Source organism: Capsicum annuum, chromosome 2, assembly GCF_002878395.1.
Source record: "Capsicum annuum cultivar UCD-10X-F1 chromosome 2, UCD10Xv1.1, whole genome shotgun sequence".
Classification (NCBI taxonomy): domain Eukaryota; kingdom Viridiplantae; phylum Streptophyta; class Magnoliopsida; order Solanales; family Solanaceae; genus Capsicum; species Capsicum annuum.
Window position 1 is genome coordinate 139,182,214 of NC_061112.1, and position 25,836 is coordinate 139,208,049.

The 25,836-nt window shown below is 31.8% G+C and overlaps 2 protein-coding genes and 1 long non-coding RNA gene across 4 annotated transcripts; 1 reads left to right on the top strand and 2 right to left on the bottom strand.

Moving 5' to 3' along the window:
• Positions 1-998: 998 nt before the first annotated feature.
• Positions 999-8,000, bottom strand: LOC107861320. Of its 2 annotated transcripts, XR_001671786.2 has the most exons (5): positions 7,747-8,000; positions 2,289-2,375; positions 2,104-2,182; positions 1,488-1,650; positions 999-1,377 (listed from the first exon to the last, which is right to left on the bottom strand). It is a non-coding gene; the product is annotated as an uncharacterized LOC107861320 (long non-coding RNA). The 2 variants fall into 2 exon arrangements; XR_001671787.2 differs by lacking the exons at positions 2,104-2,182; positions 2,289-2,375.
• A 5,676-nt stretch (positions 8,001-13,676) lies between these two features.
• Positions 13,677-17,688, top strand: LOC107859901. The gene is made up of 3 exons (XM_016705053.2): positions 13,677-13,824; positions 15,660-15,872; positions 17,087-17,688. Exons 2-3 carry the CDS (start codon positions 15,690-15,692, stop codon positions 17,348-17,350), a joined length of 447 nt encoding a protein of 148 aa, XP_016560539.1. The 5' UTR covers positions 13,677-13,824; positions 15,660-15,689; the 3' UTR covers positions 17,351-17,688.
• Positions 17,689-18,278: 590 nt separating this feature from the next.
• LOC107859900 (kinesin-like protein KIN-7C) lies at positions 18,279-24,000 on the bottom strand. Its single transcript, XM_016705052.2, has 13 exons — positions 23,555-24,000; positions 23,219-23,308; positions 22,882-22,982; positions 22,656-22,769; positions 22,489-22,570; positions 22,295-22,362; positions 22,138-22,203; positions 21,920-22,044; positions 21,244-21,580; positions 20,914-21,018; positions 19,707-20,834; positions 19,084-19,400; positions 18,279-18,849 (listed from the first exon to the last, which is right to left on the bottom strand). Exons 1-13 carry the CDS (start codon positions 23,817-23,819, stop codon positions 18,531-18,533), a joined length of 3,117 nt encoding a protein of 1,038 aa, XP_016560538.1. The 5' UTR covers positions 23,820-24,000; the 3' UTR covers positions 18,279-18,530.
• Between the last annotated feature and the right edge of the window lie 1,836 nt (positions 24,001-25,836).

Here is a 25,836-nt window from a genome sequence, read left to right on the forward strand (position 1 = left end):
AATTGTAAGTTTTCATGCTATATACTTTATTTTCATAATATATACTGACTGTAAGTTTGCATATATATTTCACTTTACACTATAACTGTATCAATATGCAGCCTAATGTAATAATTTGTTGGTTTTAACTATCCTGATGTTTAACATATTATATGCATATGTATTTTTATTTACTTAAAATGTATATATACATATATTTATACCTATACAATTTTCAGATTGTATAGGTTTCAAATTAAATTATATAAAACATAATTGTTTAATAATATGAGTAATACATTTATATGAATATATGTATTTTCAGCTAAATTAACGTATACCAAAAAATGCCAGTTGATAAGTATGTATGTATATATGTGGGAATGTCAATAGATATATATATATATGTATATAAATATATTTATATAACTGTATACGTTTTAATTTGTTTATGTTTAACTTTTATTTGAATAACTCCAAATGTATAAATAAAATATCAGTAATGCAGTTGTTAGCCATATATGCGGTTTAATGTAATATGCAGTTGGTTTTAACGCTCATTTAATCTATCTTATTTATATATGTATATTTATGTATGTATATCATATTCTACAAGATAGTATATGTGTCAAAATAAATGTCAGTCACAACTTAAGAGATTGAATTTGTGCATTTAAAAACATGGTATTAACTTATAGATAACAATTGAAAAGATTGGTAATATACCACCATGACTTGTTTTATTAACCTATAGATATACAAAGTTTTATATAAAAAAAAAAATTCATAATAAATGTATAATTATAAACAAACACTAATAAGTCAATAGAGATTTCAATTGCTAAAACGGCAAAGACTATTGTAAATACGTATTTGCATGGCTCATCTATGAGACATATTCAATTACCCAATACATACACATTATTATGTGTACTATTAGTATTCTTTAGACAACACACTAATAACAAAGACTAGTTTAGCATTGAAAAAAATATGCCACTGGACAATTTCCAACAAAATGAAATATCATATTTGATATTAGAATTAAACAAAAAAAAATTGAAGATCAGTTTGTATTTTCAACTAAAACCAATAAATGGAGGAACATATATACTGTCTAAGCGATTATTATCATGTCACTATTCTCACACTCAAATTGAGGCCTCACTGACTTATCCGGACTCTCATCATCACTAACTGCGCCAATCTCATTCTTCTGAGTCTCATGCTTACATAGAAGAGCAGCATAACGGGTACGAAAAGCGTTTGCATCAAAATATCTAGGTGGTATACCTTTTTCATGGCTAAGATACTCCACATATACAACAATGAAGACTCCACATAACACGCAACATGTAGGGACTTCTTAGGAAGATCTATGATGACAAAACTACTATCCTGTTGAACCAAAAAAAACACAAATGATCAATCAAAAAAAATACAAATGATCAAGAAAAAAATTATAAAATGTAGATAAACTAGTTTTCAACTCAAGGGACATAGCACACCTAAACAATTGGGATTGAACCCATGATTCCGGCATAGTGGCGTATTGATCAAAGCATGTTCCCATAAATCTTCTAAGCTAAACACCGGATAGCTTTTGTTTTAAAGTATCAAATATCTTCATCTCCACATAACACGAAACATGCGGAAACTTCGTAGGAAGATCTGTGATGACAAAACTACTATCATGTTTAACCAAAAAAATGCAAATGATCAACCACAAAAATACTAATGATCACAAAAAAATTATCAAATATATATAAAGCCTCACCCATAAACTAATTGTATACAACTACATATCATAAAACAAATAAAAAATTTATATGCTAAACGAATTGAATATATATATATATATATATATATATATAATTTTATGTATATATATATGTATATGTTTACATACATAGTTATATTTACATAAATATAACTATATGGTGTAGATATATGTATATATCTTTACACCAAATACAACCGTACAAATACAAAACTTTAATATTATGAGATTCTACACAACTAAACTACAAAAAGTCTAATTGATAAATATACAAAAATATCTTATGTTGAATCTCAAATCAAACGATCGAGTACCACAATTAGTCTTATCTACATGTTCAATACCTCTTATTACTCTCCTAAAAGGGGTTTCCCCATCCATTTGAAAAACTAGAAATTGGTTACTTTCACACCTAATTAACATCTGCATATATATGAAAAATCAAATAAAATTAGTGGGTAATGTAGAGAATAACTTAAAAAAAATAAAGAAGAACAAACATATATATCCGTAAAGATATAAAATTTACCGTAAAAATCTTCAAATCAAATCTATGCGATTTTATAGGGATTAAAAAAGCTTCAACGTAGTCTTCAATTGACAAAAATCAGCTAATCTGTAGTTGAAGAACACAATATTTGAGAAATTTTGGGAGAAGAAATAGGAAGAAATATATTCTATGATATTTCAATTGAAAGAAGTTTGAGATTAGCACAATCTCTTAAGCATAAAAATCTATTGCCACCTAAAAAGTAAAAAAGCTTCAACGTAATCTTCAATGGACAAAAGTCAGCTTATCTGCAGGTGAAGAACACAATATTTGAGAAATTTTGGGAGAAGAAATAGGAAGAAATATATTCTATGATATTTCAATTGAAAGAAGTTTGAGATTAGCACAATCTCTTTAGCATAAAAAAACCTACTGTTGCTTAAAAAGTCCCATCAGAGCAAATAAGTAACCTATTGCCACATATTACTCCGATTAGGTGAGAGTGGAAATAAAATATTAATTTTGAGAGAGAGAAAATAGTTTGTATTTGTTATATATATTAGAAATTATATTTGTATAAATGGGCCCACATAAAACTGAATTTTAACTAACAATTACCTATGAATTGTAATTATCTAAAACATTACCCATATATGTAATTATGAAAGATTTTTACCTATAAACTGTAATTTTTTCTTAAATTTACAACTTTGGCTTCGAGGCCCAAATGCATGGATAAATAAAATAAATAAATAAATAAATAAAGACAACAATAGATAATTAAATAAATAAATAAAAAGAGACTTTCTCATCTCTTTGGCGCTTCAAAGATAAAATTTTCAACCATTTTTCTTCTTTCGACTCTTTGTATTCATGCACTGGAATTCATTTTAGACTTTCTTTCGGGGTTTGACTCGAAGGTTAGACCTCATTTATACATGATAGATATGCGAAGGGAAAAAAGAATCCATGTAGGACTCGAGAGTATCCACATGTGAAAAAAAAGGAATAAAACAATTAATATATGTAAAACGTTGATACCTAACATATAAATAATAACATAAAGTAAAAAAAAAATTAACATGATTTATCCAAAAGTACACCTAGTTTTTTCTGAATTGTAGTTCAATCGGTCAAAGCATCGCCCCGTCAAGGCGGAAACTGTGGGTTCGAGCCCCGTCAGTCCCGACGGATTCAATAAATATGTCAATTCATCTCTCCATTTTCTGTGAAAGGGTCCAACTACACAAGCAAGAAGGCATCGCCTGCGACTTTCAATCCAATGACAAGCAAAAGACGAAGAAGTAACTTACTATACCTTACCTCTTTGTGCCCATAGCTTGAACCTAGTCAAGCAAAGGAAGGAGAAAGGAAAAAGACCTTCCTCGCGCACAGATAGACCCTCTTTAGCGAAGTCCCTCCTTCCCAACCACTCCTACAGTATCCGTTTCGTCAAAGAAAGGCGGAGCAAGCACACTGACTACTCTGATTGGACGTGAATTGGGAAAAAGTAGCAGCTAAAGAAAAGGTAAAAGGTATTGGCGAAGAAGTAATTGATTCATTTTACCCATGAAATATCACATTAAACTTTGTCAATTAGGGCACATAGACTTAAGAAAAAAATAAAATATGTATAAATAAATAAAAGAAAAAATAAAAAAATATGTATAAATAAATAAAATAAAATAAAAATATTAAAAAAAAGTAAAAAATAAATAAATAATAAATAAATAAAAATAATAAAATATAAAAATAAAAATAAAAATAAAATAAAACTCTTACACTAGATTGATAGAACTAAGTGAAGTTACAACCTACAAGCATAACCAGGGGCGGATCCACGTGTCACCGTGAGGATGCACGTGCACCCGTTAACCTTTTAAAAAATTAATATATATATATATATATATATGTGCATGTGTGTGTGTGTGTGTGTATCCGAATAAGGTTAATATAATAGATTGTGCACCCTCAATGTCAAACTGGGTCTTGATGCACTGGTTCTATGCTCAGTTGTGCGCGTCATTGATGCCCCAACGTTGTGGGTTCGATCCTAGATGGGGAAGGGTATTATTTTTTTCTACAAATTCCTTCCTTTACAACTTTACTTGCCACCTCATCTGGCCCCACTTTGTTGCTTTTACCCTTTCAAATACAATAACCCATGGAATGTTCTATTCTCAAATCTCAATCCCACACATTTTTTTCTGCCTAAAATACTCACTAACTCACACAGCCAACATTAGCAGCAGCGGCCAAGGGCCAATGAAAATACGGTGTCATTCCGACAAACAACAATACAAGTTAGATTTAATCTCTATCTTTATTGTATATTATTTTTATCTTGAAACATAAAGAGGGGTATAATTTTTTTATTGAAAATGTCATATTTATTTATTTTGTCTTACAAATGAAGGAAAGTAGGAAACGTGATTCATCCATTATATATTATATCAATTTTGCTATTTTATAAGGAGGGGTGTGATTCCCCTATTGAAATTGTTTGCGTCTCCTTATTTTTTCGAGCGGTGTGATTCTTTCATTACATGTAGTTGATAATTGACATTTGATTATTTTGCTCATGATTTTTGTAATTTTTAAGTTTAAAAGAATTGTATGCTAAATTATGTAATTGATAATTGACATGATTATGTTAAAGAAAATGATGCACCCCCTATCTTCAAATTCTGGGTTCGCCTCTAAGCATAACAAAATACCTGACTAATATTATAACAATAGTCCTAAATGTAACAACATGAAAAAGAAATATTACTACGGAAAAAGAAATGAAGACAGAAATTGGTAATAAAAAATAAAAATAAAAATGGAAGGGAAAAGCGTTTCACCTTTTTTCAAGGCAGTAAAATGAGACTACGAGTTTCGTCGGAATTAACCACCGTCAAAAAACGTCGTCGGCAGTTCAAAAATTTTAACTAGCTAACCAACTTTATGAAACAAAATTTTTACTAAATAAAAATAACTATTTTTGCTCAAAAGAAAAATTCCACCACTCAAGACTTGTTCTAAAATTGCTCCCAAATGAGTTATTTATAGAGACAGTGGAAGATCACCCTTTATTTTTCTACCAATGTAGGATAAAAAGAATTTTGGACATTTTGGAGTCTCTCACTTGAGGTCAAATATTGTACAAATATTTAAATTTTAAAATAATTTTTGGATTAAAATTTATGTTGTTGTGTTGTAGAACGAATTCGGGTTAAAATTTGAGTCATCTTGCTCGATCGGAGCTGATTTTGATCTCGAAAGTTGGCTGATCGACTAGTTTTTTTGCTGAATTTTGTTGTACAGTGAAGGTTTTGGTGCTTGTTTAAGTTGGGTTGTTAGTGGAACTAAAAAAAATAGGCTGCTGAAATTAAAATGAAAAATGGGCTGGATGTTGGCATTTTGTGAAGCGGGCTTGACTGAATGATTATTGGGCTGCTGATGGCTTTAATTATTTGGGTTGGATAGATTTAATTGGGGGTATCAATATAATTGGGGTTATTTAAATCATAACCCTCAAATTAGGATGTAGTTATCCATTTAAATTTTTATTGAAATTAAAATTTAATTGGCCAATTGCATTGCAATTGTAGTCAATTTGATTTTAATTATGGATAAATTCAAATGATTAAAATTTTGATTTTAATATAATTTCCTATCAAAATAATTTACTGGGATAAATATGTATTTGATTTTATTATATCAAGAAGCTCGGGATTAAACGAAGTACTAATTTGTATCGAATTTCAATTTAAGTTAGTCAGCCTATTAAATTTTGCCTTAATTGAAATCAATTTGGCGACAATGGCAATACAATTGGCCAATTAAATTTCAATTTCGATCAAAATTTAAATGGATGACTACATCCAAATTTGGGGGTTATGATTTAAATAATCTCAATCCTATTAATACCCCCTTAATTAAATCTACCCAACTCAAATAATTAAAGCCATTAGCAACTCAATAACCTTTCAGCCAAACCCACTTCACAAAATGTCAACATCCAGTCCATTTTTTTCTTTTAATTTCAGCAGATCATTTTTTTTTTTATTTTCACTAATAACCCAACAGCCCAACTTAAACAAGCTCAAACAACCTTCATTGTACAACAAAATTCATCCAAAAAAAATCAGCCAACCAGTCAATTTTCGAGATCAGAAATCAGCTTCGATCGAGCAATGATGACCCGGGTTTTGACCCAAATTCGTTCTACAACACAACAACTTAAATTTCAATCCAAAAACTATTTAAAAATTTAAATATTTGTACAATTTTTGCCATCAAATTGAGACTCCAAAATGTTAAAAAAAAAAAATTATCCCACATTGATAGAAAAATAAAGGTGACCTTCCACCCACTCTATAATTAGCTCATTTGGAAGTAATTTTAAAACAAGTCTTGAGAGGTGAAAAAATTATTTTGAGGAAAAATAATTATTTTTATTTAGTACAAATTTTGTTTCATAGAGTTGGTCGGCTAATCAAAATTTTTGAGTTGCCAGCGACGTTATTTCATGGTGGTTAATTCCAACAAAACTCGTAGTCTTGTTTTGCTTTCTTTTTTCGTAGTGATATTTCCTTTTCTGGTTATTACATTTAGGGCTATTGTTATAATATAACTTAAACGGTATTTTGTTATGCTTGTAGGTTGTAACTTCACTTAGTTCTGTCAAGCTAGTGTAAGTGTCTTTTATATATATATATATATATTAGTTATTTTTTTATCAGTCTCTTTGCCACTTTAAAAATGAGATTTTCACCCATTCTTCTTCTTTAGACTCCTTATATCCATGCACTGAAATTCGTTTTAGACTTTCTTTTGAGGCTTCACTCGAAGATAGACCTCATTGATACATAATAGATATGCGAAGGAAAAAAAGGGTCCATGTAGAACTTGAAAGTATCCACATGCGAAAGAAAAGGAATAAAGCAATTAATATGTGTAAAGCGTTGATACCTAACATATAAATAATAACATCAAGTATTAACATTAAAAAAAAAAAAATTAACATGATTTATCTGAAAGAACAACGTACCAAGTTATAGATTCATTTTACCTATGAAATATCACATTAAACTTTGTCAATTTGGGGACATAGACTTAAGAAAAATATATATATATATATATATATATATATAAATAAAAAGAAAGAAAATAAATAAATAAATAAATAAATAAAACAAATAAATAAAAATATAAAAACTAAAAATATAAAAAAATAAAATAAATAAATAAGACTAATAAATAAATAAATAATACATAAAAATAAAAAAATAGAAAAAAATAGAAAAAATAAAAATAAAAATCCTATAACCTACACGCATAACAAAATACCGTTTGAGTATTATGACAATAACAAAATACCGTTTGAGCATTATAACAATAGACCTAAATGTAACAGCATGAAAAAAAAAAATTACTACGAGAAAAGAAATGACGACAGAAATTGGTAATAAAAAATATAAATAAAAATGAAAGGGAAAAGTGTGTTCACCTTTTTCAAGACAGCAAAACCAGACTACGAATTTTATCGAAATCAACCACCATCGAAAAACGTCACCGGCAACTTAAAAAATTTGATTAGCCGATCAACTCTATGAAACAAATTTTTTACTAAATAATAATAACTATATTTGCTCAAAAGGATTTTTCCATCTCTCAAGACTTGTTTTTAAATTACTCACAAATGAACTATTTATAAAGAGGGTGGAAGGTCACCCTTTGTTTTTCTACTAATTTGGGATAAAAAAAAATTGGGCATTTTGGAGTCTCTCACTTGAGGCCAAAAATTGTACAAATATTTGAATTTTAAAATAATTTTTGGATTGAAATTTACGTTGTTGTTGTTTTGTAAAACGAATCTAGGTCAAAATCTAGGTCTCGTTGCTCGGTCGGAGCTAGTTTTGGATCTTGAAAGTTGGCTGGTCAGCTATTTTTTTGGCTGAATTTTGTTGTACAATGAAGGTTGTTTGGGCTTGTTTAAGTTGGGTTGTTGGGTTGTTAGCGGAAATAAAAAAAATTGGCTGCTGAAATTAAAAGGAAAAAATGGATTGGATGTTGGCATTTTGTGAAGTGGGCTTGACTGAAGAGTTATTGGGCAGCTGATGGCTTTAATTATTAGGGAAAGTAAAAAAATAACACCTAAAACTAAAACAATTCCACAAAACTAGCACCTAAATTTAAAAACTCGCTAAAAAGCCACTAAGGGATGGGCGTACATGAAATTTTCACTGTTCCACATATTCCCCTCAATTTCAAAGTGATATCATCCAACCCAACGAATTCAACTACACTTTCAGTAGCCATTACTGAAGCACAAACGGTGTGTAGAGCAATTATTATTGAAAAAAAAAAAAAAGAAAAATAGAGCAGGTGTTTTGATTTGTACTTACTAGTTACTATCATTATATATAAAGAACGTTTGTAAGTTGATGCGCTTCAAATTTTATTTAGTTGTTATGATAAAAATTACGTAATTCCTTCTCAATTTTTTTTCCAGATTACTTTGCATTCACCAACATTATTAAAATAACATACTATTTGGTTTGTTTAGTTTTACTTATTTATACAATAAAATTCAATACCATATACTTTTAATATAATACAATTGTTAAAGATATATATTTATATATAATAATGATACAATTTCTATATATATACATATTCTATATAATAATTATAACATTTTTACACACATTCTATACAATTTTTAACTACAATTATTATTTAGATACATATTTTATACGACTCTATCTAGTTTCTACATGTATTCTAAGAATGTATCAATCTAGTATAAGAGAGTATCAATAGAGTATATGGACACTGCAAGTGTATCAATGTAGTATAAAAGTGTATTTATGTGGTATAAAAGAGTATCAATTATGTATAGGAACTGCATGTGGTTGCATAGAATTTCCTTCTCTTTTCTAACAAGTGTATCAATATAGTATAAAAGTGTATAAATTTGGTATAAAAGTGTATCAATTGAGTATTAAGACTACATGTGACCAATTAGGACAAATGACTAAAAAAAAGAATTAGTTTAGCCGACTGGACAACCCATATCCACCTTTTTAAATGTGGGCCATTTTTTAAAAAAATGGACAGCCCGTGTCCTTTTTCCTTAATTATTTGGGTTGAGTAGATTTAATTAAGGGGGTATTAATAGGATTGGGGTTATTTAAATCATAACCCCCAAATTAGGATGTAGTCATCCATTTAAATTTTGATGGAAATTGACATTTAATTGGTCAATTGCATTGCAATTGTAGCTAATTTGATTTCAATTATGGCCAAATTTAATAGCTGACTAACTTAAATTGAAATTCGATACGAATTAGTACCTCGTTTAATTCTGAGTTTCTTGATATAATAAAATCAAACACATATTTATCCTAGTAAATTATTTTGATAGTAAATTATATTAAAATCAAAATTTTAATCATTTGAATTTATTTTCAAGATAAACTTTGATTAAGATCCGATATTTTGTAAAATATATATTTAAGTAACAAAATTATATAATTTTGTATAATTAAAATACGATGATATATATTCGCTACTTAAAATGACAAAAATTACGTAGATAGATATTTTGAAAAGCTTTTTATCCGGATAAAATAGATGTTGTAATTGTATTTAAAAATCGAAGAAACTCAGAATTAAACTTAGGCATGGAGGGCAAAAATTAGGTGTCAACACATACATTATACATTACTTAGTTTATCTGACTAATGTATGATATACGTTTTTATATACATAAAAAAGGTTGATCATGTATTAAGTGGAATTATACATATCGAATCTATGAATTTTGTATAAGGTTACATTACAAACATATAGATACATAATGTATGAGTTGAATATTTTTATATGTGTAATATGACATTATACATTCTGGAAGTTTATATTGTAAAGTATAAGCTATAATATATAAGACATTATACATTAGTTATTTCATCCCACTAATGTATAATATAGGTATTCTGAAATATGTTTCAATATGTTTTACATTGGCAGTTCTGAATATCCAAACAGCTATAAAGTCTTAATATTAAATAAGGTGACATTATACATTCTGACAAGTTTATAGGTCATACATATTTAAGGTGAAACTTTGTATTATGACATTATACATTACTGCAGTTTATTTTTAAAATATATAAGTTACCCTCATACATATCTAACTGTTGTTTAATTAGGGTTTGATTTATTTTTTCAGGGTATGAAATACCGACTGAACCGTTTAAGTGAATTTATTTATTTTTACATGTATAATGATGTTATATTATTGAACGAACTGTTACTTCATCGTTTTTTTTAAATTAGGAACTATTGCGTCTTTGTGTCTGCCTATGCAGAAATATTAAGTACAGGGCAGCAAGTCCATTCATGTGGACTTGATGCTGGAATTGAACGTGCACGATATGCTTCATTACTATGGCATTACGGAGTGACAAAGGCAAAAGAAGGGTACACGAGTGATAATGATAATCCTCCTCGGCCAAGGAATAGTTATCTCTAAACAATTGATGAAAGTGCACTTGTTACTTTAGAGTAGGATTTTTTTATAATGGTCGGCATTGAAACAACTAATTCATGGTTTTGTAGTTGATGTTAAACGGTTACAATTGTTACTTTTTGGATGTTAATTCACATTTTATGAATGTCCTTATTCTTATCATACATAAATATCTTCTGAAGAAATGTTTTGCAATTACTTACACTATATTATAATGTTACTAATATAGTTTGGTAGTTATTGAGTTTGCCTTACATTTATTTTATATAATGTATAAAATTAAATTATAAAATAATGTGTTATTGTATATCAACAAATTGAATTTTAGCAGTAGGTAAATTATGTTATAAGTTAATAATACATTGAACAAGTGTCTCATACGTTAAAACTTATGTATTACATAACATTATACATGTTGTTAAACATTCATGACTTAATAGAAAATAAAGAAAATATTTTACGGCATACATATTTATAAACTATAACACTATATCATACATTATTCACATACTTTTAAGGTATTTTTTTACATTAAATACTTAGTGAATGTATCATACATTTACACGAAAGTATAAATTATAACCATACACGGAAAACAAAATGGAAAAAGGTAACTTAAATGTTCACGAATTATATTACATGAGTCTGTCATTTCTTATATTGTTTAAACAAAAAACAATATATGTGGTCAGTTAAAAGTCATTGTTGTCGGTAAAACATCATACATGTTAATAAAGTATAATAGTATATCATATATTAATTAAATCGTAAACAACCTTCATCTCTTCAATTATGTCTGCAGGTGTGTGTATTCTCTGGTAATTAATTAATCTTGGTGCTATAAATTCACTGACAAAAGTTGTTGTCGCAACCAAGTTATTCAGTAGTCTATCACTCAGACTGCATGTATGTTCCAAATCAGATCTCTTTATCACAAAGATTTCAGAATGATCCAAAGAAAACACCTTGAGGACCCATTTACGATCTTTGTTACGATAGTGTAGTACATAGCTGCATACAATTTAAACATTTTGTCAATGTATTAAAATACTTATAAAATTAATAATTTTATTAAAACACTAAAATTGCTCCATTTACAGTTTTATTATACATTCGTTCGAATGTATAATGACATATTATACATTCGTAATGAAACGGTTATTAAAAAACACCACCTTCGTCAACACAACAACTCCTTCAAAACAGCTATTACAAAACAAAACATCCATTAAAGCATCAACAAATAAAGCTAATTTTTTTGTTCATACCTTTATTTGTCAGATCGTTTAGAAAAGGTGTTGAAGCCATTCGATATCGCATATTTTGTCATTACCGAAATCAGAGTTTGCTTATCCTTATAAAGCTGGTTAACCTTTATTTCAGTGTTCTTACAATCAGTAATGAAATTTTTTACTTCAAATTTTGAAGCGTATAATGAATGTTGATTTTGCATTTTAACAACCGTTAAAGCAATAGAATCAAATTCATTACATTCAATATACACTACTGCCCCAATTTCACTATGAAACTCGATATCCTTATTCGATTTGTCGAAAGTTGATATACACAGTGGAAAATTAACAAGCCCCATAAATTGTTTCTCCAACTCAATGTAAACCTTCACTCCATTATCATTCCTTATGATGATTGGAGAAGAATTACCATCAACAATGTATTTAACTTCAATTTTTTTTTAACATCGTCAATAATCAATTCCATCGCAATTGTCGCATTCAATTTCAGAAAGTTAATACTTTCAGAAACAATAATGACATCACTTTTGTATGAGTTATAACTGATTTTCAACTTCCAGACACCGGAATGACGCAACAATACGGAGATGTTCATCTTTTTTTTTTTTCAGAAATCAAGAAAGAAGTCGGCTTTTTTTTTTCAAGAACGTATATCAACAGTAATGATTAAGAGTTTTTTGAAATTTAAATTTCAGTTACTATATTAACTCATACACTACTTAATTATCGGTTATTTAATGGAATAATTTAAGGATTTGAAATATATTTTCTGATAGCTCATTCCTTAATTATAGACAAAACAGTTTTATCGTACATTCCACGAATGTATAACAAACCCACGAAAGTATAAGTATATTTTGTAAAATAGAGAGAGAAAAAACTTAAAGGAATTTTCTGTAAATACTTTCATATTACACGGGATTTCTGTGGTTTATACTTACTTTATATAATTTACCTACATTTTATTAAATAATCAAAACAAATATTTAAAATTGAGGGTGAGTTATTTAACTTTTGAGTTTCATACGTGCCCATCCGTCAAAATTTAGGATAAAATTTATGCAAAATTATAATGGAAAACATATGTTTAGATGGAAAGTATATCTTGAAAGTACATTTAAACCTAAATTTTGACAAGATGTATACTCAAATTATTTATAATAATATAGAATATACCCTTTTTTATTTTTTCTCTTATTGACAACCCTTAGGACGCATTGGTCGGGAAATAAGTTAGCTAAAAATTAATAATGTAAAAAGTTACATAAATTTCAACCATGCATTTTGAATCTAATTACCCTCTAAACATTTTTTAAATTACTAAAAATTTTTGATTTAATTTCACACAGATACATCACATCCTTTTAGATACATTACTTAATTTTACACGAATACATCTCAATAAAATTCGGAATTTATATAATTATTTAAAAGGATTAGAATTTTAAGAATTTATTGTAAGTTAAAGTTGTGGTATAATTTATTTTTTCATTAATAATTATCCTCGTGTGATAAAAAAACAAAGTACAATCTCGAACTAAAATCTAAAAATAAATTATCTCATAATTTTATTCAACTAAATATAAGATAACACACATTCTAAAATTAATTCTCTCACCCCTTGAGCATGAGTTGTATGAAACAATACCCAAGAATTAATTAGCCCAAAAAGTATTGGGCTGGACGAAGACAACACAAAACATATGTAGCCCACATTTCTCCCTTAATTCTTTGTAAAACCCCCAAATCTTACTAACCTTTACGGCGAAATCCCCACATTTCCGAAGTCGGACAAACGGTATGTCTACATCATCTTTCCTTTTTTTCCTAAGCAATTTTTTCGCTGATATTAATGTTTCTGATTTAATATTTGATTTTGATTAGTGTATGTATAAATGTAATGGTTTTAGATTTTAAAAGAGACCGTAACAATTTGATTTGTTCATTTATACATCTTTTTGTAAATAATTCTGTATATTGAAGAAATTATTCGACTGCCGTAGGTTCAGAGGGAATTAATTCATATTTGGGTGTTCCTCTATAATTGTATCGTGAACTCATCTGTGTTGTAAGCCAGGAATCTTTTGAACACTTTTTGTAATTTGGCATAGTTTATTAGCTCATTGCACAGGATATTGGAAGTGGTGAATGGCAGATTTTATGACCTTGATAGAACATTAATATCAGTTGAAAGATTGTTATGTACAAAAATTGAGACTTGAAGGCAGGAAAATGCTTACATTCTCACCTCTTGAACTTAACAGTGACGTGCAAAATTATCCCTTTTTTCTTCTTTTGGGTTGTTTATATATATTATGATGATACTTTAACATTTTAATATCAATTTTAATGCTTTGATTGGTCCATCCGTTTGTAACATTTCTATAATAGTTAGTAGTCGTAATATGCACGGGACGTGGTTTAGAATTTAACTCCTTTTTTGAGTAAGTGACTTAACAGAATGCCATTACTCCATTCATTTTTAAGTGGAGTTACTCTTTCTTTACTAAATGGCAATTCATGCCATTACCTCAACTTTATTGCATTAATATGGCGGCATTCCCACGTTTTGCATGGCTGATCATTACAACCTAAACTCCCATTCATTTGTGTCTTTAACATTATAGTTAGTGGTGGAAGAATGTGGACATAAGTTTCTTGTAACACTTATTACATCCACCATTATCCTTCTCTTTATGTCTTGTAACCTTTGTAACTCGTGTAGCCTATGTAACTCTTGTAACTTCTATTCCATTCATCTACCACATTTATCTTCCTATTCATCATTGCATGGAAGATTTCTCACCTATAAATAGAGGTAGTCTTGCATGGTTTTGGGACACACAAGATAATATAGAGTTCGCAAAAGATAGTAAAAAAGAGATTTCATTATTTGAAGGGAGGTGTTCTTTTCGTGGAGCTTTGAACTCAACTCTTGTCCAGAGTTGTTGAGTTATTGTGAGAAGGCTGTTGTATCCTAGAGGGTACAAGTCAAGAAGATTACTGCTGGACCGGTGAAACATTTGCTGCAGTGGGCTTGAATCTCCTTAAAGAGAGCGAGATATCCGCGCCTCAGCCGAAGAAGAAGAAGATAGTCATTTTATTTTCTTCACTTGTAATTTTTCAGTTGTAAGTTTATTGTAATTTCACCAACATATTACATATGGAGAGTATATAGGGATTGGGGGTGCTTGAGTTAGATATTTCACCAACTAATAATTGGTCAGAGAATATTTCATATGCCATGATTGGAAATTGGTATTCTGGTTTTTTATGGGTTGTTCATCTTGTCTCGGGTGTGTATGTCTCATAGTCATGGATTATTCAAATAGTCACATTGAGAATTCTATTTGTGTTGTTTTTCAGAAAAAGAAAGATCCTTTATTTTTTGCTTTTACATTTATTAGCAAAATCCATTTTTCTTACTCTCCAAATATTTTAAGAATCTGGACTTCCTAGTATTTTCTACTTCGTTTGTGCTAATAAGAAAACTTCATAACATGTTAGTTTCATATTCTGTTTTACTTCAATGGGCGAATCTCTTGGTTGAGTTTGCTTTAATCATCTTGTCGCTAGATATGCAGTTTGTCTTGTGGATTCTCCTAGCTTTATTGCAATTCATTTGTGATTCAGGTAGTTGGTTGAATCAAGAGGAGACAAACAATGCCGCTTTATGATTGTATGCTTTTACTGAAACCGCATGTAAAGAAGGAGTCTCTGATGGACCTTGTTACAAAGGTTGGGAAACATGTTTATAGAAAAAATGGTGTGCTTACAGAATTGAAGTCATTTGGTCATGTCCAACTGGGTTATGGCATTAAGAAACTAGATGGAAAATACTATCAGGTTTGTCTCGACTATCCTTTCAATAATGTCATATTTGCCTTTTGTCTGCGATAAGTGAGTGATTTATTAGAAAATCATCAAAGATGGACTGCAGTCCGTAAACAAGTTAACTCTAGAAGCAACAGAGACGAGAAACACTACGTGATTTCTTCCATTTACCTACGTTTTGATATGGAGAGTTACCGGGTGCCTTTGTCGGTGGGAGATAACAGTACTTGGTGTAATAATCGAGGTGCACACAAGCTAACCCCCATGTCATGGTTATTATAGAAACTTCCATTTTATCTACTTCTGTTTCTGGCGCTTTTGGAGTTGTTCCATATACTCCCTGCACTCTGTTTTACTTGGCCCCTTTACTAATATAGTTGTTTCAATTTACTTGTCAACAACAACAACAACAACAAACCCAGTGTATTCCCACCTAGTGGGGTCTGGGGGTGTAAGATGTACGCAGTCCATACCTCTACCTCTGATGAAGTAGAAAGGCTGTTTCCGAAAGACCCCCGGCTCAAGGCACGAGATACCACACAAACACATAGTAAAGCACAGAAGCAGATTAGCAGATAGAAGTAGATTACATAACATAAATACGGCACCCATAAGTAATATAAAACAGAGGAAAGCAGAGGAAAGCACACAGATTCGTAATAAAACATGGAACACGGAATCATAACAGGAATAAAACCCCCACCACATAATTCCCTATACTAGCGACCCAAACTGGCCCTAATCCTTTGCCGTAATTCGCGTCTTCCAGACCTTCCTATCTAGGGTCATGTCCTCGGTGAGCTGTAACTGTTCCATGTCCCGCCTAATCACCTCACCCCAGAAGTTTATCATGTTCTTCTAATATTACCTCCATCATTCAATAACTATATAAAGTATTAATAGTTAAATTTTGATTTTCGAAGCACAATTAATTTGGTTAGTTTAGTGAAATAAAACTCTAATAAATTTTTTCCCAAAGGGGAGTTCCAAGTCAACATGGGCCAAGTAAAACGGAATGGAGGGGGTAGCACAAGGGATAGAGCTGTTTAGCCCCATCCTCATTTTTCTGCTGTTTTCCATTATTTTGGTGCACGATAAGATAACTAAGTTTTGGATTGATCTTTCTCTTCAGTATTTTCACAAAGGAGTCAATAATTCTAAGTCAACTTCTGTTCTCGATATTATGATAATTGTTACTACATTTTAAGATTTTGCATGTTTTTTAGGGTCAACTCATGCAAATGACAATGATGACACCACCCAGTTTTAACAATGAGCTGCATTACTTGAACAAAGAAGACCGCTTACTTCGTTGGCTTTTAGTTAAGCATCGCGACTTCGACTTTGGATTTGACTTTTTGGGTGGAGGCGATGCTAAGAATGAACTAAGCAAGTACAGGAGCAGCATATATGAAAGCGAGGAAGAAGAGGAAGATGATGACGACGATGATGATTATAATGTCGATGAATCCGAGAAGAAGTCGGTCTAGAAAACTGATTTCACTATAAGCTGATTAGAGGCCACCATAACCCAAACCTGAGGAAGATAAAGAGGTCACAAGTGAACGTAAACGTACAAGTTAATGCCTGGCTGAAACTAATACTGGTAGATCAGTAGAAATTGATAATTTGCTGGAACTGTCACTTTTGTCTTTGGTCTTTACTATGACAGTTTTTCTGCCACCTTCCATCACCAGTCAAGTATGTTGTTTAATCTTGATTATATTTCCTTGATATTTGATCTTGGAGTGTGTTTCGTCTGTACATATGATTCTACCTCGTATGGCTTGTGCTAATCTGAGACTAAATTGTTTTGTCTTGCTCTAAATTTGTGCTTTAAATCCTTACACGAAAACTCATCAGTAGAAAGCAGTTGAATTCAATATCGATTTTTTATCAAAAGAAAAAAAAAAAGAGGAGTATTCAACTGACGGACATGAATCGAGCATAAGTATAGTGTAGGGGTGGATAAGCTAGTACTCTCTTTTGAAACAAATATAGAGAGAAAGCAAAGGTTGGTTTGGCAAAACATGTTATAACTCAAATTGCAGCTGAATATCATCAGCTACAAGCCCTTTGCCAATGTGAATTTAGCTCTCTTGGAAATCAGCAGTTAAAGGTCCATTTTATACAATTAGGGAAGCTCCAACAGTAAATAATACTTATATCCTTACCACCAAGGATGTGGTGCAGAGGATGGGCTGCTCCTCCCTTAACAAGAGGTCACGGGTTCGAGTCTTGGGTATGAAAAAATCCTCGTTAGGGAGCGCTACCCCCCGAATGGGGCCCTACCCGGCACGAATCCGGATTAATCGGGCTCCAATGCGGGTACCGGACACCGGATCGATGGGAAATCAAAAAAAAAAAAAAATTATCCTTGATTAAGTTGTGACAGAAAAAAATGATGGTAGAAGCACATAATCAACGACCAATCTATATATGATATAGGTATTTTACACTCTCTTTATGTTCAGTAGATCAAAGTGGGACTCCTGTACAAATCTACATTCGAAATTACAATCAGAATCTCTCTGGTGATAGCCACCCTAGAGAACAAACAAACTAAGAAAAACTCAAAACTCACTAACAGTTAAAAATCAGAACACCATGAGAAATGGAGCTCGAAGCCTTCACCGAGTGTTTCCAACTCACATATTGGACCTGACATTTTTACAAGATGGAGGATATCAAGCTACGTGTGAAGCTATACGTTCTAGATGGTCTAGGTGAAAAATCAAGACCAAACATCTCTTTAGGAGCTTGGCCTGGCTTCATCAATCCGGTTAATTTCGCTATAAGATAAGCACTATCTGCGATGTGGTTCATATCATCTGTCTTGTTCCACAAACGCTGAACCAACTGGAACCTCCTATGTTTGCTATTAATCCGAATGCCCCACTTGAGGTACACGCTTTCTCGTTCTTCTTCTGTTAACTTCCTCAGCATTTGCTTGCGCAGCATCCTTCTTTCTTGTCGAAGCTCTTTCATGCTGTTTCACAAATCAAACAAGTTACCAGTCCTTCAAAATTTCAGTTGCATAGTATCTAGCATTTTGCTTTGGCATTTAACATAAGTACAAGACCGTAGTGTTATTTGCAACATGCTTTAGGTACAAAAATAGTGCACATGTACATGGCTGTGATACAAATATACAAGGAATGGTTATATTTTCTTTTCCTTACAATTGTTAAATGTTTACAAAACTGGATGTTAGTCGAATTACCTATGTGAAAGGGACAAAGTCCTGCCATTGACCACAGTTTTCTCTCCATGTGAATATATGTCGTTGAGGAAGGTCAGTCTTCTGATCTCTACCTCCATATATACAGCATCCTTAGCATCATCACCTTGGAAAAGAAGGAAGAAATATGTTCTGTGCACGAGGGAAATGTTGCAAACATTCCAAAGTTCAATAATCTCTTTCTGTCGCATGTTGAACTCTGAGGGCCAGCTGCGAAGAGTTTTCAGATCTTCTTCAATTGGGTCCAACCCGACATCTCTGACACACTTTGATGGTTTATCATGCTCCAGTTCAGCCTCCTTAACCAGTAACATACAAGCACATATTAGTCATAAATTAAGGAAAAGTAAGAAGAATGTTCACGTAATGATCTCGGGACTTTATAATTATCAAACTTAGTTGAAGCTTGTACTCAGAAAGAATTGGAAGTCTGCAGAAAGGCATAGAAGAATCACCCATCCAAAAAATGAAGCATATAAAATTCGTCATCCTTGGAGATGTATGGAAAGATGCTTAAAAAAATAGGTAGACAACAACAACATTCCCGGTATATTCCCACAAAGTGGGTAAAAAGACAGGTAGACAAAAGGAAAAATAATACTCACAGGACACTCTTTGACCTCCTTTTCATATTGAAGCTCATCTGTTTCGTCCGTCCTTGCATCACATGCATCATCTACATCATTGACATTCTCATTAGTTGTATCTTCCCCTTTTGATACTTCATTGACGTCATTCTCGTCGTAAATGGTGGAACCTTTCTCTTGAGAGTCCTTCACATCAGAGGTAAAGTTCAGGGGAGAAATTTTGATTTCCCGACACTCTGGTCTTGAGTTGACACTTCTTTCTGACCGAGATGGTGGAGTATTTTCATTTTTGCTGAGCTCCTTAAAACGTGGAGAATGTAGATCATCCATTAGGCTAGCTTTACAGCTTCTGCTTCTACACAATTTCAAGCTTCTTGAGCCTGGTGAATCGCTAATGAGCTCACATGGTGAGGATAAATTTGCTGGAGAAGGCGCCTCAAATGTGTGCACACAATTCAACTCTTTCTCTTCCTTCAATGCAAACGGTACTGACTCTCTATTGTCTGCGAACTTTGGAGATTCAAGTGTTTGGGAATCCTTTGAGGGAAGTGACAATGGTTCTTCACTAGATTTCCTTTCTTCCTCATAAGGTGAAAAGGACACACATTCTTGGTCTTCTTTACAGGGCAACGATGTGAGTTCTCCATTTATCTTGAGTGAAGGTGTAAGTACTCGTTCATAGTCGTCTGCTGGAGGTGATACTGTTGCCTTATCTGCTTTGTCTCCAATTTCTGCTGTCATTTCAGCTGGAAATTTACTGCTTTCTTCAGGAGATGAAAAATTGGATTCTTTTTTTCCCTTCGTACTTGACTCCTTGGTTTCAATGCAATGAACTTCCTTGAATAAGTCTTCTGAAGTTCCACTACTTTGTTTTTCAATCTCATCCCATCCTTCGCATGAATCACTTTCGCTATAATTTGAACTGCCGGCTAACAACCTTGGGGATGAACTGTTAGGGAGAAAGTTTTCTTCAAACTCTGGCACACGTATAATTTGGTCCTCGGAACTACTCCTGCTATGTCCATCTGAACATGTTCTAATATCAGCATCTATAGATGGAGTGTCTGACAAAATGGACACTTGCATCGGGCTTCGATAATCTGGTGATCCCTGGACACGCAGATTTGGGTAATTTCTTAAACCAACCTGTAACATAATAAGGTGCCTTTAGCATAAGGAAGCAAATACATAGACAGAAAACAAGAGTCTTAAGTAGCATCTATACCTGCATCAATAAACTTGCATCGTCTCCAAGCAGTTGTCGCATATCTCTAACTTGAGTCTGAGCAATGTCACGCTGCATAGTCAAATCCTTTATCTCTTTCGCCATCTACAAAAAGATGGCAAAGTGACCGAAAGTCCAAGGTGTCAACCCGGTGTCCAGGTAAAAATTTTCGAAGAAAACTAGATTTCCTACTTGTTTTAATTTAAGAAGATGGGTAGAGATAAAACGTCCTAGTTAAATGGAGATCACATTTTGCATTCAAAAGATTTCAGATTACTCTAAAGATATACATCATGCAAATACATGTGATCATCTGTCAAGATGCAGTACCTGTTCTATTTGATTGTTCTTCTCCCGCAGTAATGCTTCATAGTCTGAAGGGAACAAAGAAGTTCTAGGACTCCTGAACTCGCTCTCCAATCTCGCCAACTCCCTCTGCAAATGCTTCACTAATGCTTTATCTGACATGACTACATTCACTTGGGCAGTAGTAGTTACTTCCTTGGCGCAACTTGCAAACAGAAGAGTATTCCTCGATTGCTCAACATGACTTCGTGCAGGGCTCATTGTACAGATGATGGCAGTTCTACCATTGCCACCCAACGAAGGTTGCAGTATCCTAGTTAACTTTGAATCTCGGAAAGGAATGTGCCCGTTTCTACCCTTGCTGTATTAGATAATATAACAACTTGAGTTAGTGACAATTTCAATTTCCCAACTAGATGAGAAGTGATCTGATGAGCTATTTCACGCTTAAAATCTGAAAGCATTTTGGATATCCTTGGTCTTGATGAAGAAAAACAAAGTTTGATGTAAAGGCAATGTAAGAGGACTGTGCAGAATCCAGGCAACTGAATTATATATGTTGCGGTCAACCGTGACCACGACACCAACATATGACTTCTGAAGTGGTAGCACTACAATAGTAAGTTTGCACCAGAAAACATGAACTCCTACAGTTATTCTATTGCATTAGCTTAGAAGGGAAGGAAGAAACATAAACGACCTTAGCTTGCGTATAACAGTGCCTAAAGTCAGCAAACTGCGATTTATGTGACAACCCTCTTTAAGCCTTGTGCCAGCTGACAATGACTGAGATGCACGCTCACTTCCAGCTAAATCGACAAAATTCTGTGTTTCATCGAGAAAAACAAGCTCGTATTAGTATGATGATTACTGAGACCATGCTAAACATCAACTAACTCCTGAAACAAATTTTCATACCACAGTAGCTGAAAGAGAACTGGAGTTGTCCCTGCCTAAATACTCCCGAGCAGAACTTTCAACTGTCTGCATTAAGTTATGCGTCAACGCCATTATCTTCTAAAAGTTAATACTAGCTGTTAGCCAGTTGCACAAGACTAATATTAAGTTATTTTACCAGTCTGATAATTTGGTGAGATCTTGAGCTGGTCTCATTGAGCGCAGTTTCCCCTATCTGTCTCTGAGCTGCAAAAGTTCAATCAATACCAGTCAACTACTCCTCATTTCGCGCCTCAGGCAAAATTTCATTCCAGCACTACATAGATTCAAAATTGTAGCTTCTCGGACAAAAGCTAATCTTTGGGCTCTTACCTTCACAAATAGAAAGGAGCTGAATCACATGGTTCCAATCCCTCAATGTTTCCTCTGTAAGCTTCTCAACAATTGTTCCTCTCTATCAAAGTTTTTTTATGAGCTTTTAACGCGGAAAAAACAGACTAAAAAAACTAAAATTTTGTTAATCAGAGGAAAGGACTAACCTCGGGGTCATCTAGAAGTCTAAGAAGAGTGCCGTCAGCACTAAGGAGATCTCTAACAGATTCATTGTAAATCTCCATAGCAGAGAACTTCAAAATAAAGTCTCTCTCTTTGTGCTACAAGTAGTAATACAACTAGATATACTCAGTACGTGAAGTGAAAAAAGCCTTGGATAATAAGAAATGCAGACACTATAAACAAGTGATCACAAAGAATTATGCAGCTTGCCTTCTGAATGTATTCATATATATCTGCTATGGCATATTCAGTTATCCCAGTCATCGTGTACGTCTTTCCACTGCTCGTTTGTCCATACGCGAATACACTTGCTAGAAAAATACAAAAAATGTTTCAGATCAACAATACATCATGTTGCTCGGACTCTTCAAAAATATCGACATGTCTATGTCGGATACTTCAAAAATAGTGCATTTTTGGAGGATCCAACACGGCTGTGGCAACACTTTTGGAGAGTCCGAGCAACATAGGGACTCACTTCTACTTAGATCAAATAAGAGAATGAAAGCACTGAAAAATGGAAAAAACATTTTGTTTTCTTACTCACAATTGAATCCACTAACAACTGAAAGAGCAACATCTTTAGCAGCTTCTTCATAAACCTGTCTTGTAGAGCAATTAGTCCTAAATACCCTGTCTGGAAGCAAAAAATATATTAATGCCAACTCAGAGAACTATAAATTACAATTCAATTGATGATATCCAAATATGGTAAAACAGGACTCTTTCTTTGCTGAATTAGCACAAATGTAAATCACAATTAAGAAAAATAAACTTGCAACTACCAAATTAAACAGTTAATCCATGTATAAAGTAGAATCAGATTTACCAAAAATAGATTGCTTAATCATAAATAAAACCCATCAAATTCGTAAAGACTTACCAAATGTATAAGCAGAAGGATACATAGAGCGTTCAGTTACAGAAAGATTAACATTCTTGTAAATAATTGTTGTGTCATTAATACACTCCCAATCTGAAACATCATTTCTTAAAATCTCCTTATCATTCAAAGGCCTCAGACGCACCGACACTAAAATTCTCTCTTCATGTCCACCAGACTCCTTCACAACCTCATCAACAGTTCCCATTGTACTCAAAGTTATGAACAAAACGTCAAACAAATTCGTATAATATATATATACCATTTACTTTCTTCAAAGAGAAGTAAAGAGTAGTAGGCATATTATTATTGTGGTGCAAGTAACACAATGATCATATTTGTGTGAATTGAAGGTGATTATTGGAGTCAATGGAAGTTGAATGATATGGAGTAGGAGTATATATTATGGCTATTTTGTCTCATGCATTTATGGTTTTTTTCTTTATGTGCTAAATTTTAGAGTTTATTGTTTGGATGTTTATGGGTTAGCAATGGTCCCCATTTACAGTCTGTCCGTCTCTCTCTTGATTCTTTTGAATGAATGTTCCTTAATCTTTAGTTTTCACAACAAAACCAACGATTAGGTTTAGAATGTCATTCATTTATATTAATTCAAATACTTGTAATATTAATATTCCTTTCATCTCATTTTATATCACAATATTTGACTGAACAAGGAATTTAAAAAAAAGTTGATATCAAAAATAAATTGTAGATATTTATGTGATTATGTGGATCTTTGTGATAATATAAGAAGTTAAAAACTAAATCATTTTAAATATTTAAAAGAGGTCATCTTTTTAGACAAGCTAAAAGGAAGTCACATATAACAGACTTTTGAATATTACAGTCTTAAATTTAAAAATGTGTACATAGTCCTTTAAATTTTGTGATCATTAACTTATCACCAGATAAAACCACTCTTTTTGGAATAAACAAAAAAGAAAAATAGTTAAATTGAGATAAAAGGGGCCAACATAAGTTTTCTTTCTTTTTCTTTACACCTTATATTATAAGTATAGGAAAAGGTAGAATTCTTCTTCCTGTGAGGGGTCGTTTTCAGGAAAAGTTGATTTGATAGTTTTTATGAAAAAATAACACCGCCCATTTGACAATATCTCTGTTTAGTTTCTCCACTGTTTGGTATATGAATCTCACATAGAACAATAAAGAGACAGAAAGTAAACTGCATTAAAAAAGAGTACATATTTGAAAATAAATAGAAACTAGAAAATAAAAATATTTTTTTTTCCAAAAAAAAAAATTTAATACGAACAAAATTGGGTATGGGGAGAAAATAATAAGGTGGGAATGAAACCTCATCGATGAGATTAAAATTAGATAGTCACTAACTGAGTTATTAATTTTTTTGTTATTATATTTCTTTTCTTTAATAGTTGGTTGTTGGATTTTTTTTTTCCTTTCTAATTTACGTTGCGAACTTAACAACAGCTTAACTAATTTAATGACATTTTTTTCTTTCATTAAACATCAACTAACAGTTGGTTAATTGTTATTATACACGTTAGATCTCATTGTAACAGGTTGCCAAAAATTAATTACATTTCTTCCATTTCAATTAAATTATTTTCCCCGGACTCAATCAATTCGGTGGAACTGACCATTTCATTGGATAAGAATGGTCTCTGAATTAAAATTCATGCCTAAATTTATTTCACTCAAAATAAATAAATTTACTAGTTTGAATTTGAATTAAAGAAATAAATGAACTAGTTTTTCTAGTTGGAATTTGAATTAAAGAAATAAATGAACTACTTTTTCTTGTTTGAATTTGAATTAGGGAAAGATAGAGTGACATTAAAGATGAACAGTCTTTATCAGCATAAACGTCAACTTTTTGTTAGTTGAAGAAGCAATGCCAAGCAAAAGTTATATGGAGTTTAAAAGGGAATTCTAGAAAAACAAAAATATGTATCATATTATAATATTATGCTAGCATTATTTTATGCTCGATTTTATTAATTATTGTGTTTTCTTCTCTGGTTATCTTTTATATTTTTACCATCAATATTTTTCTTCTTCAATAATTCATCATAGGAGTAGGTTTTTTAACTCTTGAATTCCCTTCAAACTATTTACTAAAATCGGTACGATTTTCTGAGTTGAGTATCTTTTGAAAATAGTCTTTCCACCCCATAAATATAGGATAAGGTCTTTGTGCCGCTCACCTTCTTCGAATCTTACTTGCAAAACTATACTGAATATGTTATTATTATTTTGCGTAACATATTATAAATTTATAGAGGGAGTCGAAATAGATT

Bases quoted from the DNA above. Each gene is read 5' to 3' on its own strand.
- LOC107859901 (XM_016705053.2), top strand. From the start codon at position 15,690: ATGCCGCTTTATGATTGTATGCTTTTACTGAAACCGCATGTAAAGAAG. The intron at 15,873-17,086 runs GTTTGTCTCGAC...CATGTTTTTTAG, and splicing joins TAGATGGAAAATACTATCAG to GGTCAACTCATGCAAATGAC.
- LOC107859900 (XM_016705052.2), bottom strand. From the start codon at position 23,819: ATGGTATATATATATTATACGAATTTGTTTGACGTTTTGTTCATAACT. The intron at 21,019-21,243 runs GTACTGCATCTT...ATCTTTTTGTAG, and splicing joins AGAACAATCAAATAGAACAG to ATGGCGAAAGAGATAAAGGA. The intron at 19,401-19,706 runs GTGAGTATTATT...TTACTGGTTAAG, and splicing joins AGGAGGTCAAAGAGTGTCCT to GAGGCTGAACTGGAGCATGA.